Source organism: Episyrphus balteatus, chromosome 3, assembly GCF_945859705.1.
Source record: "Episyrphus balteatus chromosome 3, idEpiBalt1.1, whole genome shotgun sequence".
Classification (NCBI taxonomy): Eukaryota; Metazoa; Arthropoda; class Insecta; order Diptera; family Syrphidae; genus Episyrphus; species Episyrphus balteatus.
In genome coordinates this window covers 33,078,520-33,097,427 of record NC_079136.1, presented here as the reverse complement: position 1 = coordinate 33,097,427, position 18,908 = coordinate 33,078,520, and the positions used below count along the sequence as shown (strand labels likewise).

The 18,908-nt window shown below is 29.7% G+C and overlaps 1 protein-coding gene across 1 annotated transcript in view; it reads right to left on the bottom strand.

Moving 5' to 3' along the window:
- LOC129915244 (extracellular serine/threonine protein CG31145) overlaps window positions 1-18,908 on the bottom strand; it is a 107,766-nt gene that overhangs the window by 11,632 nt on the left and 77,226 nt on the right. The window contains exon 7 of the mRNA XM_055994725.1: window positions 10,633-10,876. Coding sequence (XP_055850700.1) covers window positions 10,633-10,876 — 244 coding nt within the window. The remainder of the gene's footprint in view (window positions 1-10,632; window positions 10,877-18,908) is intronic.

The following is an 18,908-nucleotide window of genomic DNA, read 5'->3' as shown; positions in this document are numbered from 1 at the left end:
AAAAAGTGGGTCCGGCAATTCTGTCTGTCTGTCTGTTTGTCTGTCTGTCTGTGTGTCTGTCTCTATCTGGAGCTGCAGCCTAAACGAGTGAAGTGATTTTCTTCAAACTTGGTAGTTAGCAGTTTTTGGTGATTCCCTAGAGGGGGAATTGAAATTTTATTTTTATGACCAAAACTAACGGTACCTGCCATATAACGGAAATAGAAAAGTTAATTTTTTTCAAAAACGGCTCTAACGATTTTGATTAAAATTTTTGTGTGTAGTACTGCACATAAGAGCCAACTTATTAAATAAAAAAAATTATTTTTTGTACCGTTATTAACGGTACCTGTCATAGAACGGTTTTTTTCGTTTCTGAATATCTCATACAAAATTAACCCGATTTAAATGAAAATTTTTATACAAAAGTGTGTAAGTAAAGATAATATTAAAATTTTAGAAAATTTTCAAAAAACGCATTTTTGGTTTTTTAAAAAATATTTCAAAATTTTTTTTTGAAAAATCAATTTTTTGAAAACGGATCAATGAAAAATTTTGAAATTTAGTTTTTATGTGTAAATTAATTATTTCTTCAAAATGGCATACCAATTTTTTTTTTGAAAAATGTTAAAACATTTTTATACATAAAAAATTAATTTTTTAAAAAACGGCTCCTACAATTTTCGAAAATTTTTTTCTAAAAATACCTTTTTATACAAGAAATAAAATGGCATATTTGTTTTTTTTTTTTAAGATAATGTATGACGGAGTTTAATTAATTATAAAAAACCGATTTAATTTTTTTATACTACTTATGAAATTTCTTCAAAATATCAAATTTTAAATTTCTTGAATAAAAAGCTTTAACATTATAGTTACTTTAAGCATGAGAGCAAGTACGTGCGACCCCAGTCGTGCAATTTATTTTGGTGGTCATAGGCAGTGCATGTTACTTACATGTAACATGAGAAAAACACATTAGCAAAACTATTTATTATTTTGGAAAATAACTTTTTGCTATTCATATTTCTTAGTTGTGATGTTTTTGACCCGATAATACCGAAAAAAACATATTTTAGTATTGATTTTCAAACCTTGGGTTCGAAAGGGTTAATAAGCTTCAAAGTTTTGATGCAGTGTTTTTGTAAAAAATTCGTTTAAATTAACAAAGGATGAAAAATTTCGTTTTTGTATATATTTTTTGCATTTTTGACAATTTTTCTTTCGATATAGGGGAAGTGGGGGCAAGACCACCTATGGGGCCACGACGGTTTTTGTACTATGTTGTATGAAAAAATACTAAATTGGCAGGACTTTTAAATAGCTTATATTATGACTGTAAATTTGGTTGAAATCCCGAAAAGTTATAGTAAATTTTATGATTTTTCATCAAATCGTCATGTTTTGTGTGAAAAGAAATTTGTACTTTTTTAAATGAAATATTTAAAAGTCTTTACTTTTTCTTTTTTTGTAATAAAAGTTGGGAACCGATGAAAATATAGCATACGTTTCCAAATTTTAAGATAGAAACGGTTTTATTATCAACAGAAGTTGATAGGGCGGTCTTGCCCCCATGTGGGGCGGTTTTTTTGTTAGATGTTTTTCTAAAACGTATTATCGTTTTTTCATTTAAAAAAAATTTTTTTTATGATGATATTTCCTACAAAAAACATTAAAATTAATGAATAAACACTTTATTTTAATTAAAAGATGTTTTTTATTGGTTTTTAAGACGGTTTAAAGCCTATTCCAAAATCAAAATTAACAAATTTGTTGTATGGTCTGATAATAATAAAAGGGTTAATTCAAAAACGCATCGTTGCTTTGCATCACAACTATGGCACAGACAAAATAAATTACAAGTAAATTGTATCACGTCGAGATAGGGCATTTACGGAAAGATGGATTTTCTTGCAACTTGGTATAGGAGAATTTTTCGTAATTTTTAACACCATTTAAGAAAGATTTTAATACCTACATATCTCAAAAAGTTCTGAAGTCAGCTAATCCTGAGTATAAATCCTGAGTTAAAAATTTCAGTACAAATCTCTGTTTGCGTTTTGTTTGGTCTTGTGGAGTGTCCGCCATTTTGAAAAACCGCATTTGTCTCAATATCTCGTGAACAACTGGTCGGACAGAAAATTCGCAAGAATTTTTTAGATTGGAAATATAATTATCTTTTTCTTTCAAAGTTACAGTACCGTAAATACTGCAAATTGCAAATGGTGCATTTTTTGGTATTTTAAACAAACCTTAGAAATAAGTATAACTTCTAGAGCAAGTATAAGTTCTGGAGAAAAATGTATGTACAAGAGAAAGAAAGAAGAAAGGTTAAATCTTGATTTAACATTTTAATGAATAATTTTGAAAATATTTAATACGCATAAAAAGCCATGACTCTTATATTTTTGAAAATTTAAATATTTATACACTAGGGTGGGTCAAAAAAACAAAATTCTGTTTTTTTGATTTGGTACTCCGAAAAATCGATTGCAAGATTTCGCAATTTTCCATTTTTACATCAAGCTTCCACTAAAAAGAAAATCATTTTTTTTTTAATCTACTTTTTAGCAAATTTCTTGACATATTCTTGTAGGAAATTAAACGCTCTACAAAAAAAGGCCTTGTACACTTTTTTCCTTTATCTAACCGTTTAATAGATATTTGAGGTCCAAAAATCCAGAAAATCTTTAAAAATTCGTTTTTTGTTCTTAATTTTGTAACAAATTGAAAAATTAAAATAATCAAACGCGCAAGACATATTCTTGTAGGAAATAGATCCACAAAAAAGGTCTTGTTAACTTTTTTCATTAATCTAACCATTCTAATGATATTCGAGGTCAAATTTAAAAAAAATTATAAAAAAATTTTTTACTTTTCAAAATTTTCTAATTCACTGAAAATTCATTATTTTCGAATTAACAAGATATATTCTTGTAGGGGCTTAAACGTTCTATAAAAAATTTCTTGCAATCAAATTGATTGCTTTAACCGTTTACAAGACATTCATATTAAAATATAGAAAACTTAGTTCCTCATAAATTTAGTATGGAACGGCTACATCTAGGTATAACATTTCCAGAATGGATAGTTTAATTTTTTTTTTCTTAGGTTTTCCGCATCATCCTCTCTAGGATAGCCAGTCTTTGCAAGAAAGGTGCTGATTGACGTATTTGTTAAAATTTCGATAATTCCCAACACGTTTCTGATTTTAAAATTGATGATTTTGGTATACAATGGGTTAACACGTGCTTAATTTAATTATCCACAATGCATGCATAAAATAATCCTTTAAACATCATTATTTGAATTTCTTTTTAAATTTATAGCAAATATTTAACGATGCCTGTACCCCAAATATGTTTTTTTCTTGTTTGTATTGAATTAAGATTTTTCTTTACCTTTTACTGTCCACCAAAAAAAACTCCTATACTTAAGTTGAAAACCAGTGTAAAAATCTTAATTGATTTTCAACAGAAGCATTTAAAAGTAATTTTATATCTGATTAATATTAATAAGTTCATTTTTATCCTTAGACACTTTATAAAAAATAAAGAACAACAAAAAAGCACTTTGCTTATTTTGTTCGGTTTTATAGCATTTCCTTCCGCCAACACAAATATTCCTACTTAGGGATAAGAAAGAAAAAAAGAAACAAAAGTTATTTGCATTTTAATTAAAAAAAGAAAAAGACGAAGAATATATAACTTAGCGACGACGACAACGAATTCTGATAATGACCCCAAAATTACCCAGGACAATGGCTGAATGATTTATGAAGAAACCGTCCAAAGTGCAAAAGAAGAAGAAGACAATTCTATTTTTGGGACATACCTAGCTAATATTTTTTTTTTTTTATTTTTTCAGTTTTAAATGCGGGCTTTTATACTGGAGGGCAATTTTAACTATCCATCTTCCGTAACCAGTCTTTTTTAAAAGAAAAAGTTTTTCTATGTTCATAGATTCCTTTATTACTTTTAACCTACTTATCACAATTTGAGAAATAAGGTATCAATGGAAATATCCTGCTTATCCATTGAATATAGGCTCTGAGACGCCACCTTAAATTAAATAAAGCGCCCTCTAGGGACAAAAGGAATGACTAAAAACAAAATTTTACTTGGGTACATTTAAGAAATAACTATCCACTTTTTAAACAACGACTTTAAGAAACTGAAAAGTTGCTGTGGCCGTCAAAATTAAGCTGGAGTGTTCATTTCTTTTCTGAGAAATATTTTTTATTAGCAAGACATCACTCCCACCTTCATATTAACAAGAAATTAGGTTTTCTTCTCTTTCCACAGTGGCGAAACAAGGACTTTAAAAATATAATTTCTTTTTAAATCAAAACTACCTCTCGTTTTGCATTTTTCTTGTTCCAGACATAGTCAAAAAACCCCCGACAAGACCCCGCATACAGAAGTGAAAAAAAAAAAATAAAAATAAAATAAAACAAAAAAATATTATACGTAGGTACCGTTCAGAGAAGGGTCGTCGACCAAGATATTCATTCACCTTTGTCTATGCGGAGAATTTGTATTGAAAAGGATTTTATTTAAATGCGGTTAAAAGATAGATACGGAAAAAAATCTCCTTTAAAGGATTGCAAATCCCATCGACAAAGTTAAAATATAAAGAGAGAAAAATAAAAGTATACACAAGGAACAAAAAAAAAAAAAATATAACGAAAATCCCAGCCACAGGAAAAAAAAACACAAAAAAAAAAAAGATTTCTGCATTTTCAAATAGGTCAAAGTTGCACTTCCTAACCAGCAAGGATCATTGTAGGTGGATGTAACTTATTTAAATGTACCTAAAAAAAAAAACGTGAAGTGGAATGCATCCGTTACATTGTTGCATTGTAGGCGACTGGTTTTTACAAAGAATAATTTATTCACTGAGTCCTTTTTTATCTTATTTTTTATTTTTTTTGTATTATTTTTTTTTAAGGGATAGTATAAAAGCATCCCCATCATCTACTTTGATATGCTTGTGGTCGCCGGACTATATACAGAGTAGAGAAGTACTATGGTTTGAGATTTAAAAAAATAAAATGCGGGAACACTGGCATTGTTTTGCATATTATTGTTCAAATCCTCTTTAGATAGTTTTCGAGGGCGACCAAACCCAAAACCCCACTACAGTTTTTTTTTTTTTTTTCTTTTAATTTATTTTTTTATTCTTGTAGGAATTTGTATTGGAATTTTAGTTTTTTTTTTTTTTTTTGTTTAAATTTTTATTTTAGAATAGAATCATGAAATCAACTCGCTTTTGTGTTCTGGAGGATGTGATCTGTCCTCAATTTAAATTTGTTGTTTTTTTTTTTTTTTTCTTTTCTATTGTCAGAAAGCTTAATGTACCTATTGGTAACAATTTTCCTAAGAAAGGACATTTAGATAATTAATTTTTTTACAGAAATAAAAGTAGGTCAGTCTGATTTTGTTGGATTTATTATTTTATTTAACTGATAGAAGGCGTTTTTAATTCATTTAAATTATTGAATTTATTGAAAAAAATATTTGCAAATTATTATACATATATATTCTAATGGAATGTTTTAACACTTGTATATTACCCGAAGAGCTAAGAAAATTTTGATCTATAAAAAGAAGCTTAAAATAATATATTTTAAAGGAGTTTTAAATGTAGATGTACTTTATGATTTCTTTATTAAATCTTTTACCCTTCTTTATAGGGATTTTTTTCTTAATTTTTCCTAACAGCCGCCCGACTTGCATCTTTTATCTACTTATGTAATATGAACTCAAAAGAGCTTTAGAATTGTAACTACTTTTTTAAGTAATCCTGTGCTACTTGAGATTTAACCAGTTCCAAATAAACTTTGTTGTAATTTTAACATGCGAGATAAGGAGCAATGAAAGAAAGAGCAAGACTAGAATGAAAAAAAAAAAAAAAAAAACACATCAAATACAAGAGGAGTACCTACCTAAAACTTTTATATCTGTGTAGGTAACTCCTTGGATTTTGGTTGATGAATTGTTTAAAGGAATCGGATGTTTTATGAGGATTAACTTTCAAACGCGCTAAAGTTCAGTACAAGATTACTGATTTGGTGAGAGAGAGAGTAGATCCTGCTTTTGAAACAGATATCGCTGAACAGAAATAATAGACTGGATTTAAAGTTTTTTTTCCTGAGCAGAAGTGGACAGCAAAAAAAAAAAAAAGAAATCTGAAGAGCACAGAAATTAACATTGAAATATACCTTGCAGCGGAGAACCAACTGACTATATTAAGATGTGGATACTCTACCATAGTCCAGTCAAATAAGGGTTTAACATCGGAAGGAATGCTAATATTTTTTTTGCTCAATATTTTCGTTTTTGCATTCTATGTGTATCTCAAAAGTCTAAAAAAATGTCCGTAAGTCGCGATTTTTAAGGTCAAAGCGTGAAAACCTTTTAAAGTTATGGTAGCGTAACCAAATTTTGCACTAAGTTTTTGTATGCATTTTAATATTAAGAATCAAAACAATGCATTAAAAAAAAAACATAATATCTACGAAAAAATTGTATATTTTGAGAAAGGGGGAAATTTTAGGATATGCACTTGTTTAATTATATCAAAAATCTAAAAAAAATCTGAAAGTTATCATCAAATATTTAATTAAGATTTTTAAAGCAATTATTGGTTCATCAGTTGAATAAACCAATTTTATCGAAAATTTCGGAAAAAAAAAATACTTTTTGATAATAATTTACGTATGTAAATCTTGAGTCTGATCAAAAATTATTTTCATTTAAAAAATAAAAAATGCGACTTAAAAAATCAGTTTTATGAAAAATGTATTAAATTAATTTCAAGCTAGGACAAGCAAATCTTCTCGCCGAAAACATTCTTCGATATTATACATAGATTGCATATCGATCACCATCACTTTTTTTCAATGTTAACATAATTTAATTTTTTTCTTTAAGTCCAAAAATATAGGATATCGCCACATACACTTAATAGCTATGAAGTTTTTTTTTTAAAGATTTTAAATTTTTTTCTGAGTCGATATAATATTTTCGAGCAAAAGATGATATGCTGATATTAGTGATGGGAACTATCGAATGATTTAAACTATCGAATAGTTCATTCATTCATTTATTCATTCGAATAAAAAACTATCGAATAAAACTATCGAATAAAAACAATCGAACAAACTATCGAATAAACTATTGAATAAAAACTATCGTATAAAAAAACTATTCAAATGAAAAAACTATCGCTTAAGAAAACTATTTGAATGAAAAAACTATCGTAAAAAAAAAATCTAATCGAATGAGAAAACTATCGTATAGAAAAACTATACGAATGAAAAAACTATCGAATAAGAATAATGTTCAAAAGAAAATACTATCAAATAAAAAAACTATTTTAGTGACAAAACTATCGTATAAAAAAACTATTCGAATGAAAATAGTAACTAAATGAATGAATGAATGAATGAATGAATGAATGAATGAATGAATGAATGAATGAATGAATGAATGAATGAATGAATGAATGAATGAATGAATGAATGAATGAATGAATGAATGAATGAATGAATGAATGAATGAATGAATGAATGAATGAATGAATGAATGAATGAATGAATGAATGAATGAATGAATGAATGAATGAATGAATGAATGAATGAATGAATGAATGAATGAATGAATGAATGAATGAATGAATGAATGAATGAATGAATGAATGAATGAATGAATGAATGAATGAATGAATGAATGAATGAATGAATGAATGAATGAATGAATGAATGAATGAATGAATGAATGAATGAATGAATGAATGAATGAATGAATGAATGAATGAATGAATGAATGAATGAATGAATGAATGAATGAATGAATGAATGAATGAATGAATGAATGAATGAATGAATGAATGAATGAATGAATGAATGAATGAATGAATGAATGAATGAATGAATGAATGAATGAATGAATGAATGAATGAATGAATGAATGAATGAATGAATGAATGAATGAATGAATGAATGAATGAATGAATGAATGAATGAATGAATGAATGAATGAATGAATGAATGAATGAATGAATGAATGAATGAATGAATGAATGAATGAATGAATGAATGAATGAATGAATGAATGAATGAATGAATGAATGAATGAATGAATGAATGAATGAATGAATGAATGAATGAATGAATGAATGAATGAATGAATGAATGAATGAATGAATGAATGAATGAATGAATGAATGAATGAATGAATGAATGAATGAATGAATGAATGAATGAATGAATGAATGAATGAATGAATGAATGAATGAATGAATGAATGAATGAATGAATGAATGAATGAATGAATGAATGAATGAATGAATGAATGAATGAATGAATGAATGAATGAATGAATGAATGAATGAATGAATGAATGAATGAATGAATGAATGAATGAATGAATGAATGAATGAATGAATGAATGAATGAATGAATGAATGAATGAATGATTTAAAACTATCGAATGAATTAATATTTTACAACTATCGATAGTTTCATAGTTTTTATTCGATAGTTCCCATCACTAGCTGATATTATCATTTTGATAAATAAACAATTAAAACTTAAAAAAACAAAAACAATAAAAACTTTAAAAAAAATTAACAGGTGGTTTCTAGTAGTGATAACAGGATAACAAAAAGTAATAATTACGTCTTAACGCACTAGTATAATTATTATACTATAGTATAATTATTATACTATAGTGCGTTAAGACAATATATAAAAAAAATATTTTTAAAACCTACCTAATTTTTTTGATATCTAAAAACACTTATCTTCCAATATCATTATTTAATAATAAAACAACATAGGTCCTCTTTGCTGGGAACATAAAATATTTTAAGAATAGTTTTTTTTTAATTTTTCTGGCTTTGCTTAAGGACAAATATTTTTACTCACAAATAATACTTTATATAAAATAAGCGTCCGTAAACCGAATTTACAAACAATTAAATTTTTTTTCCAAAAATAATAGTAAAAATATTATTTAGCTTTGAACAAATTTAAGACTTCTTGATACATAAAATTGTAGATTTTCACAATATGTTAACAAAATTTTACTATTTTTGTTAGAGATAAAAATAAAAATCTGTTTTGATCACAAAAATATTCATTTAAGTTTTAAAAAACAATAAGACAGTTTTTTAATATTTATAGGATGAAGTATTTTTATATAGGTACCGACCTTTAAAAAAAAAAATAAGAGCAAAATTGGAGCTGTACGGCCAATTTCCACAATAATTTGCTTTAGTTACCCCTCTTCAAAAAGTTTCAAATCTTAAACTTAAAAAAGAAAAAATAAGTTCAATTTTTTTTAAGCACTTCTAAAAAAGTTGACTTTGAAAATGACATACTATTTAAAATTTTTTTTTAAACAGTTTTATTATAGATACTTTTACTCTTTTCAATGAAACGAAAAGTTAATATTAGGTTATTTTTAAATTAAATAACCTAGAAATTAAAAAAAAAAATTTTCACAAAAGTTAATTTAAATTTTAAAACATAATACAGCAAAACTGGCAATTTTAAACCCATAGAGATTAAAGTATTTTTAATTAGAAACGTTTAAAAAATTGATCATATAAAGCGGTTAACTAAATATTGCCATTTTTAAGCTTTTTTCTTAAATTCGAAAATAAATAAGGTTAGTTTTTTTTAGTAAAGGTAGTTTACTACTTCAAAACTTTCAAAGTTTCTTACTGCGCATAAGCTTCATACAATACTTTCAATTAGTTTTAAAATTTAAAAATTTTCAATATTTTAATTAATTAAATCAAACCAAAAACTATGAATGTAATCCAAATGTGAGCAAAATTTTTAGATAGATGGTTCTGTAAGTAATCATATATGTAGTAAGGAAAAGGGAGCATATTTTTTCTTCAACTTTTCATTGGTATGACGACATCCCAAGTGCCTTAAATGCTCAAAATCCAATTTCTATCTCATCCAAAACTCCCATAAGCACATTATCTATCCACTAACATATCATAACTTTGACTTTCTCATTTTAAAAAACTCATATTAAGCAGCTTTATGACAACCAAACTGCAGTAAGTTCAAAAAATGTACGAAGAAAAAAAAATTATCATTTTAATAACCCATATTAAAATGTCATAACGAAGCTAGAAAAACAGAAGAGCACAAAAATGGAGAAAACCCCCAGACATATCCGACTTTTTGTGCAAATTTTCTCGCTATTCTCGCCAACTTAGCGAATTAATATATCACAACGAGTGAACATTGCCAAAAGACATAATGAACAAAAGTCCTTCTTTCTCCAAGAAAAAAACCAAAAAACTAAAGGAAGAAAAAATGACAAATGAAAAAAACAAAAAAGATGATAAACGGATAAACTATTTCGCGGACATTTTTACGCCACTCAGCTTCCAAGGATGTGTGTGTGTGTGTGTTGCAAGAAGAGGATGAGGATGAAATGCCAAGCGACATCATCGCAATGCCATGGCACCAGGCAAAGTAACGAAACGCGAAGATAGCATCACCTCCCAATATTTTCTAGCAGCTGCTCCCACTTCAACTCTCCATCTCCATACAGACACCCCATCCCAAACCTTACATCCTTACAATAATAATAATTTTCTAATGCAGAACATTATTCTTACCTTTCGCTGCGTTTGCTCGAATGCTGGCAGAAAGGCGGCAAAAGATCCCTCGAGTGTGTCCGGATTACCACAGATGGCGTGCGATGTATCACAATAGTATGAGCATTTTCCATGGAAGCATAAATTGTTGGACGGAGATACGAAGAATGTCTTTAATAAATTATCATCAGCAACCTGGTAAATATCTGTGGTTATGTTTAATAGGCGACCGGTTACTGGCATTGCACGACGGAATCCCATGATCCTGGAAATATAAGAGGATAATAATAATATAGAAGCAGTATTCCAGTATTAAAGTGTCTTTGTGTGTGTATAGTATAGAAAGTAAAGTCATTTTTGTTTTGTATTTTTAGAAGAAAAAAACAAAAATTGTAGGTTTACACTTAAGGATGTAAGTAAGTACCTTATACAAAGTGTATAGGTATAAGAACTCTTAGGTTAAAGTTTAATATGGCGGCGGTTGATGGTGCATAACTTTTGGCCCACAGAAAGGAAACCATGAATAATGCTGCGTTATTTACATATTAATGGAGGTGCAGAAATGCTACTTTAGTAAATTATAATAACCCATAGGATAATGTGTGTGCGGCTGCATGTGAACTTTGTAGTCTAGATTCTTGTTGCAACCTTGTTTATCATTATAGTCGATGACTTGTATTTTGCAAGGGTTAAGATGAGCAATATTTAACTTTGTCATAAATATAAAAGCTATTTTTAAAGTTATTAGGAGTAAATTAATTATTTATTTAAAAAGTAGAAAAACTCAGCACGATTTGATTTACTTTGTTTTTACTTATATTACGTATTTAAGGATTGGAGGCAAATTAAAGTATATAAAGCAAAAAGAGAGGCGCTTTAGGTTTTTTAAGGCATAACTGTGTCAATGCAGGGGACATGAAAAACATAGTAATATGTTTCATAAATTATTTATAAAAACTGCATTAATATTGCGCTTTTCCGAGAAAATGGTGCCGATACATATCGATAGACTGACATGTTTTTATTGCTGGAAATGACTTTTTTGTACTATTCATTGATATCAATCAGTTATTTTTCCTGTGAAAAATCTGCTGATCAGTCTATTTATAAAAGTTATGTTGGTTGTTTATGTTTATGTAAGCATATACGAATTTTTTTTTTCCTAATTTAATTTTCATGTATTTTCGCATCTATAAGTTTTCTTAGAACCAAAGTTTCCAATAGAATTAAAATAAAATGTGAAATAGGGTCACACGTTCTTGTTCTTCTAGTTAAATACACCTACATATATGTATAAGCTTTTCGTTCAGTTATCCAAAAACAATCAATGAATATTATATCGATGTAGGTACGTACAGATGGACGAACAAGCGCACGAACGTGAATTGAATCATTTATTTTCAAAACATGATAACTCCATTTTTTCAAAAAAAATTTTTTTTTACTAAATTTGTAATCTAGCGATAACCAAACCACGACTGTCTTTAAAATATGAAGTGTCTACTCTATCCATAACCGATTTTTAAGCTATACGCGAAATATTTTATTAGTTTAAAAAACAGGATAAGTTCCGGACTTATCATCTTTTCACAATAAACAACAGCTTTTTTATGTGTAAATGCTATAATAGACCATTGTCTGAAAATCTTAAGTTTAAAGCATCTGTAAAGTTAAATAAGCACTCTGAACATTGTATTTCAATCTTACATATATAAATGTATTTGTTAGGTTGAAGCTTAAAAAATATTGTACATATCTCATTCATTAACAAATTAGGTGACTTTTTTTTAATATTTAAAATAAATTTTTTTTTTATTGTAGACTTTAAGCCTACAATAAAAAAAATTTATTTTACATATCTCATTCATTTCATTCAAATTTTGACACAACGTACGTTTCATTAAATATTAGAAATCGTTAAAAAAAAACGATTTTTCAATACATATGTGATAGGCATATGTTTACAAATTTTGTAATATTTGTAAAACAAACAAAATTGGTATGCCATTCAAAGTAAATAATTTATCGACTCATAAAAACAAAGTTTCAAAATATTTTATACTCCTGTTTAAAAAAAAACAAAACGATTTTTCAAAAAAAAAAGAACATTTCTTACATATTTTTAATTTTATGTTTCTTTAACGATTTTATAAAAAAAAACGTAGTTGAAATCATCATTTATGTATCGGGAATTTAGAAATGAAGAATACGGTTCTTTAATAGATACATACTTAAAAACTTTTTAATTTATAAATACCTATATTTATTAATAAAAGATTTTTTTTAAGAAATTTAATAATAAAAACTTAAAAATCAATCTAAAATTTCCCTTCAAAAGAAGTACCTGTTAAATAATCCGCGCCTACTCGCAGGAGAAGCCTCTCAACACATACAACATCAAAAAGGAACAGGCGATCAGCGAACAAGCTGTGTGTACTTTCTTTTTACTTAGCAACCAACAACACCAGCCAACGATTGTGTGTGTGTTGCATCCTTCTTTTTCCTCCTCTCATTTTCCTCAGTCAAAAATGTCAGTCATAAAAAGACCTTTAAATTAAAAGGACGTGCTGCGCGCAGTCACAAACAAGACAATTCGTGTTTTATTTATTTATTTATTTCATATAGATACATTTTAATATTACAGTCCACTCTCTAGTTTATCGTTCACGGTCCTTCGACACCAAATTTGTTCTAAGCGACCTGTCCTTTAATAAAATTAATAAAACAAAAAAAAAAAAAAAACTATTTACTCGTATAAACGTAAATTATGTAACAGATACAAGCTAGAAACAGTAGATCCTTCTGTGAGTGTGTGACATTTAAAGACAAAAAAATCCGCGTGTGCATACAGAAAAAACACCCTTGTGCTTGTGCAGCGTGTGAAAAAGAAAAAGAAATACCTACAAATACAAAAGCAAATACATTCCGTTATTAAAAAAATAATAATAATAGGTATACAAAATACATTACAAACCAAAAAGAGTTAAAAGAACAGAAAAAAAAAAAGAAAACAAAAAATAGAAGTTGAGCGAAGATGTCGCACGAAATAAAAGTATTACGATATACATATTTTGTATCGATATGTGATGATGTGCAGTGATAAATAAAAAATATAACCGTAATCAAGAGGCAATCAATGAATTCCTCTTTGAAGATTTCTTTGACTGTGTTTCACATCCATTTGCTTGTTAATTGAAATACTTAGTTCAGCGTTATAAAAACTAACAAAATAGGTTTTCATATTTATGTACCTATAATGTACGTAAGTATGTAATAGGTTTCTAAGTTTTTAAAAAATCAAACGAAATAGGTATTTGCAAATTATATTGCAGTATATATATAAAATGAATCATGAAAATTTAATAGTTATCCTTGATTGTGTTCCCATCAAGACTTTTCAAAAATATGGCTCATACGTCATACCTCCTTAATATATATATGTACCTACAATCATGCAAATCATTATTTACATACCTACCTAATTATTTTGTTTCAAATGAGATCACTACCTGGGTATACCAACTCTTGCGGGGATACATTCAGGTATCTATGTACATTTGTACGTGGACGTGCACACAAATAATGCAATAAGATGATTGTGAATACAAATAAGGGACGAAGTAAAAACAAAAAGAAAACTAAAGAAAATTGTTTGATATCATATTGGCTGTCCGTTTGCGTGGTTTCTTAATGGCGGTATTTATTACACAATATATGTACATGTGTATGTATCTTGGATGTATCTTGGATGATGTATACATGTGATGTATCTATTTTGAGAGTCTAACTTCTTCAAAATCCTTTATAATTTTTGCGCAGCAAATGTGTTTGTTTTGTTTGATTTTTTATTGTAGCTGTTGTGCTCTGTTTAAGTGTTGTTGTTTTGAATAAAAACCCCGTTAGGTTGCTTTTGTGTTATGCCGATCATGTAGGTTGCTTCTCTCTTAGTAAGGATATTGCTGTTTTGTTTTTTTGGTTTAGGTTGGGGATGCATGTATGTACCTATGTAGGCACGTAGGTATGTATCTCGATCGGAAGTATAAATGATATGACATCTCATTCTCCTGTTGGGTCGAATTGGGAGGTAGGTATGTACATACCTTGATAGTATGGTGTAGCGTTAGCGTGTAGATATGTATCTTGGCCCATAAATAGATTGGTAGGTGGGTGGGATAAGACTAATTGTTATTGTATGACAATTGATTGTAGTAATTATGGAAACATATGATTACTTTTGTGGTGAGGTTCATCGAGAAAGTCGCTCGTTGGCTGTGTGATAAATTGTATCGTTAGAATTTTACAGGTTATAGGTATATAAAGATTTGACCACACAGTATCAAATGCATATTGTCTTCATTAAATTCAAGTCTACCTATTAGAATTGAATAAGATACGCTCAACGCAATTACTTACATACAATTAAAAAAAAAATTATCTATTACGAATAATTAGCACCTAATCAAAACAAAAACAAAAAACAAATACAGCGTGCATTGTGTAACATGAAGGTATTTTACCTTTGCAATTGCATATGCCACATCAAGATTTAAAAACTCAGACAAATCTGTGGTGTGGAGGATATTTTTATTCATATGTTAAAAAAGAGAAACCAAAAATACTAAAGTAGGTATAGAAAGAACTTTAACCATTTAGCAACTTTTCACAGTTTTTAGAAAAAGTGGAATAAAATTACATCTGCAATAAATTATGTGTACAAAAGAAATACAATCGTCATTGTATAGAGCTACACCTCCAGTGAAATAGTTTTCATTGTACTGACTAAAAGAGCGGGTATACTTAGGCGGGTGTTTTATATAAAACAATTCAATTTTCAATGCTATAAAAAACTAGTGCAAGTAGATTGAAGTAGCAACTGCTCAAAAATTATACGATCTTTCCTCTAAGGAGAGTAACAAAACATACAAGTGCATTGTCGCAAATGGATTGTCACAATAATTGTTTAATTGTTTGTTTTTATTTATACTAATACAGGCGCATATTTAAATTTTACTTCAGAAGTTTCTTTGTTCTATTGTTTCACTTGTTTCCTATTGGAATATATTTCTTATCTTAATTTGGCAAGTAGGATTTGTATTCCCATCTTGTGCGATAGTACGATTAGTCGTGCTGCAAATGTATGTAAAAACAAAACTTTTTATTTTGAATGTGCGTTCTTACAAAACGCACATTCTTGTAGAAAAGTGTTGCAAATGCGGGGTGACCATTTAAAATTGTATAATCTGAATGTGCTTTCGCAGAAAAAGCACATTCTTGCAGAAAGGTTTACCTACAAGGGTGACTTTTAAACTTTTCATTTTGCGTGTGCGTTCTTACAAAACGCACATTCTTGCAGAAAAAGAGTTGCCAACGCAGGGTGACCTTTTTAAAAAATTTTAATCTGAGTGTGCTTTCGCAAAAAAAAAGAAAAAAAAACATTCTTGCAGAAAGGTTTACCTACAAGGGTGACCTTTAAGCCTTTCATTTTGAGTGTGCGTTCTTACAAAACGCACATTCTTGCAGAAAAAGAGTTGCCAACGCAGGGTGACCTTTTTAATAAATTTTAATCTGAAAGTGCTTTCGCAAAAAACATTCTTGCAGAAAGGTTTACCTACAAGGGTGACCTTTAAACTTTTCATTTTGAATGTGCGTTTTTACAAAACGCACATTTTTCTCAATTCCATTTTGAGTGCACGTTCTTACAAAACGTACATTCTTGCAGGAAAGCAGATCGCCTACATAAGGTGTCCTTTTCTCAATTCAAATTTGAGTGTGCGTTTGCAAGATGAATCATTTGTTCATGAGACAAAGTTCATCCGAGCGTACATTCTTGCAGGAAAGCAGATCGCCTACATAGGGTGTCCTTTTCTCAAATCCATTTTGAGTGTGCGTTTGCAAGATGAATCATTTGTTCATGAGACAAAATTCATCCGAGCGTACATTCTTGCAGGAAAGCAGATCGCCTACATAGGGTGTCCTTTTCTCAATTCAAATTTGAGTGTACGTTTGCAAGATGAATCATTTGTTCATGAGACAAAGTTCATCCGAGCGTACATTCTTGCAGAAAAGCAGATCGCCTACATAGGGTGTCCTTTTCTCAAATCCATTTTGAGTGTGCGTTTGCAAGATGAATCATTTGTTCATGAGACAAAGTTCATCCGAGCGTACATTCTTGCAGGAAAGCAGATCGCCTACATAGGGTGTCCTTTTCTCAATTCCATTTTGAGTGCACGTTCTTACAAAACGTACATTCTTGCAGGAAAGCAGATCGCCTACATAGGGTGTCCTTTTCTCAAATCCATTTTGAGTGTGCGTTTGCAAGATGAATCATTTGTTCATGAGACAAAATTCATCCGAGCGTACATTCTTGCAGGAAAGCAGATCGCCTACATAGGGTGTCCTTTTCTCAAATCCATTTTGAGTGTGCGTTTGCAAGATGAATCATTTGTTCATGAGACAAAGTTCATCCGAGCGTACATTCTTGCAGGAAAGCAGATCGCCTACATAGGGTGTCCTTTTCTCAATTCCATTTTTGAGTGCACGTTCTTACAAAACGTACATTCTTGCAGGAAAGCAGATCGCCTACATAGGGTGTCCTTTTCTCAATTCAAATTTGAGTGTACGTTTGCAAGATGAATCATTTGTTCATGAGACAAAGTTCATCCGAGCGTACATTCTTGCAGAAAAGCAGATCGCCTACATAGGGTGTCCTTTTCTCAAATCCATTTTGAGTATGCGTTTGCAAGATGAATCATTTGTTCATGAGACAAAATTCATCCGAGCGTACATTCTTTCAGGAAAGCAGATCGCCTACATAGGGTGTCCTTTTCTCAATTCAAATTTAAGTGTACGTTTGCAAGATGGATCATTTGTTCATGAGACAAAATTCATCCCGGCGTACATTCTTCCAAAAAAGAAAAGCAGACTGCCTTCGAAGGGCATCCTTTTCACAATTCAAATTTGAGTGTACGTTCGCAGGATGGATCATTTGTTCATGAGACAAAATTCATCCCGGCGTACATTCTTCCAAAAAAGAAAAGCAGACTGCCTTCGAAGGACATCCTTTTCACAATTCAAATTTGAGTGTACGTTCGCAGGATGGATCATTTGTTCATGAGAAAAAATTCATCCCGGCGTACATTCTTCCAAAAAAGAAAAGCAGACTGCCTTCGAAGGGCATCCTTTTCACAATTCAAATTTGAGTGTACGTTCGCAGGATGGATCATTTGTTCATGAGACAAAATTCATCCCGGCGTACATTCTTCCAAAAAAGAAAAGCAGATTGCCTTCGAAGGGCATCCTTTTCAGAATTCAATTCTGAGTGTACGTTCGCAGGGTGAATCATTTGTTCATGAGACAAAATTCATCCCAGCGTACATTCTTCCAAAAAGAAAAGCAGATTGCCTTCGAAGGACATCCTTTTCACAATTCAATTCTGAGTGTACGTTCGCAGGGTGAATCATTTGTTCATGAGACAAAATTCATCCCGGCGTATATTCTTCCAAAAAAGAAAAGCATCAGACTGCCTTCGAAGGGCATCCTTTTCACAATTCAATTCTGAGTGTACGTTCGCAGGATGAATCATTGGTTCATGAGACAAAATTCATCCCAGCGTGCATTCTTCCAAAAAAAAAAAAAAAAGAAGAAAAGCAGATCGCCTTCGAAGGGCATCCTTTTCACAATACGAATTTGATTGTGCGTTCGTAGGATGAATCATTTGTTCAAAAGACAAATTTCATTCCAGCGTACATTCTTCCAGAAAAGCAGACTACCCACATAGGGTATCCTTTTCCCATTTTGAGTATGCGTTCTCAGGATGAATCATTTGTTCAACAGACAAAATTCATCCTTGCGTACATTCTTACAAGAAACAAGGATGAATCTTTTGTTCAAGAGACAAAATGCATTCCAAAAATTATCATTTTACAGTAAATATTTAATAATGAAAAACACTTCTAACATACATACATATAAATATTAAATTTCAAAACACACTCATTTCAAAAACATACATACATTTGTAATATTCCTCCAAATAGGAAGCATAATTAAATATTTTCTTCTTTATTTTCTTTTCTTTCCGAGCGACACATGAAAGATCGTTAATAATTCTCTTGATTCTGCCGAATCAAAGTGGGCAGGGACATCTCTTATGCGTTCAAGCTCAAGAAAAATGATATAGTCCATCAATGGCAGCAAGTGATCCATTCACAAGCAGGCAGGTTTGTGTTACAACAGTAGCGGCAACAGAAGAAACATTGATATCAGAGTGATGGCTCGATATCGGCCTGTTCTTCATC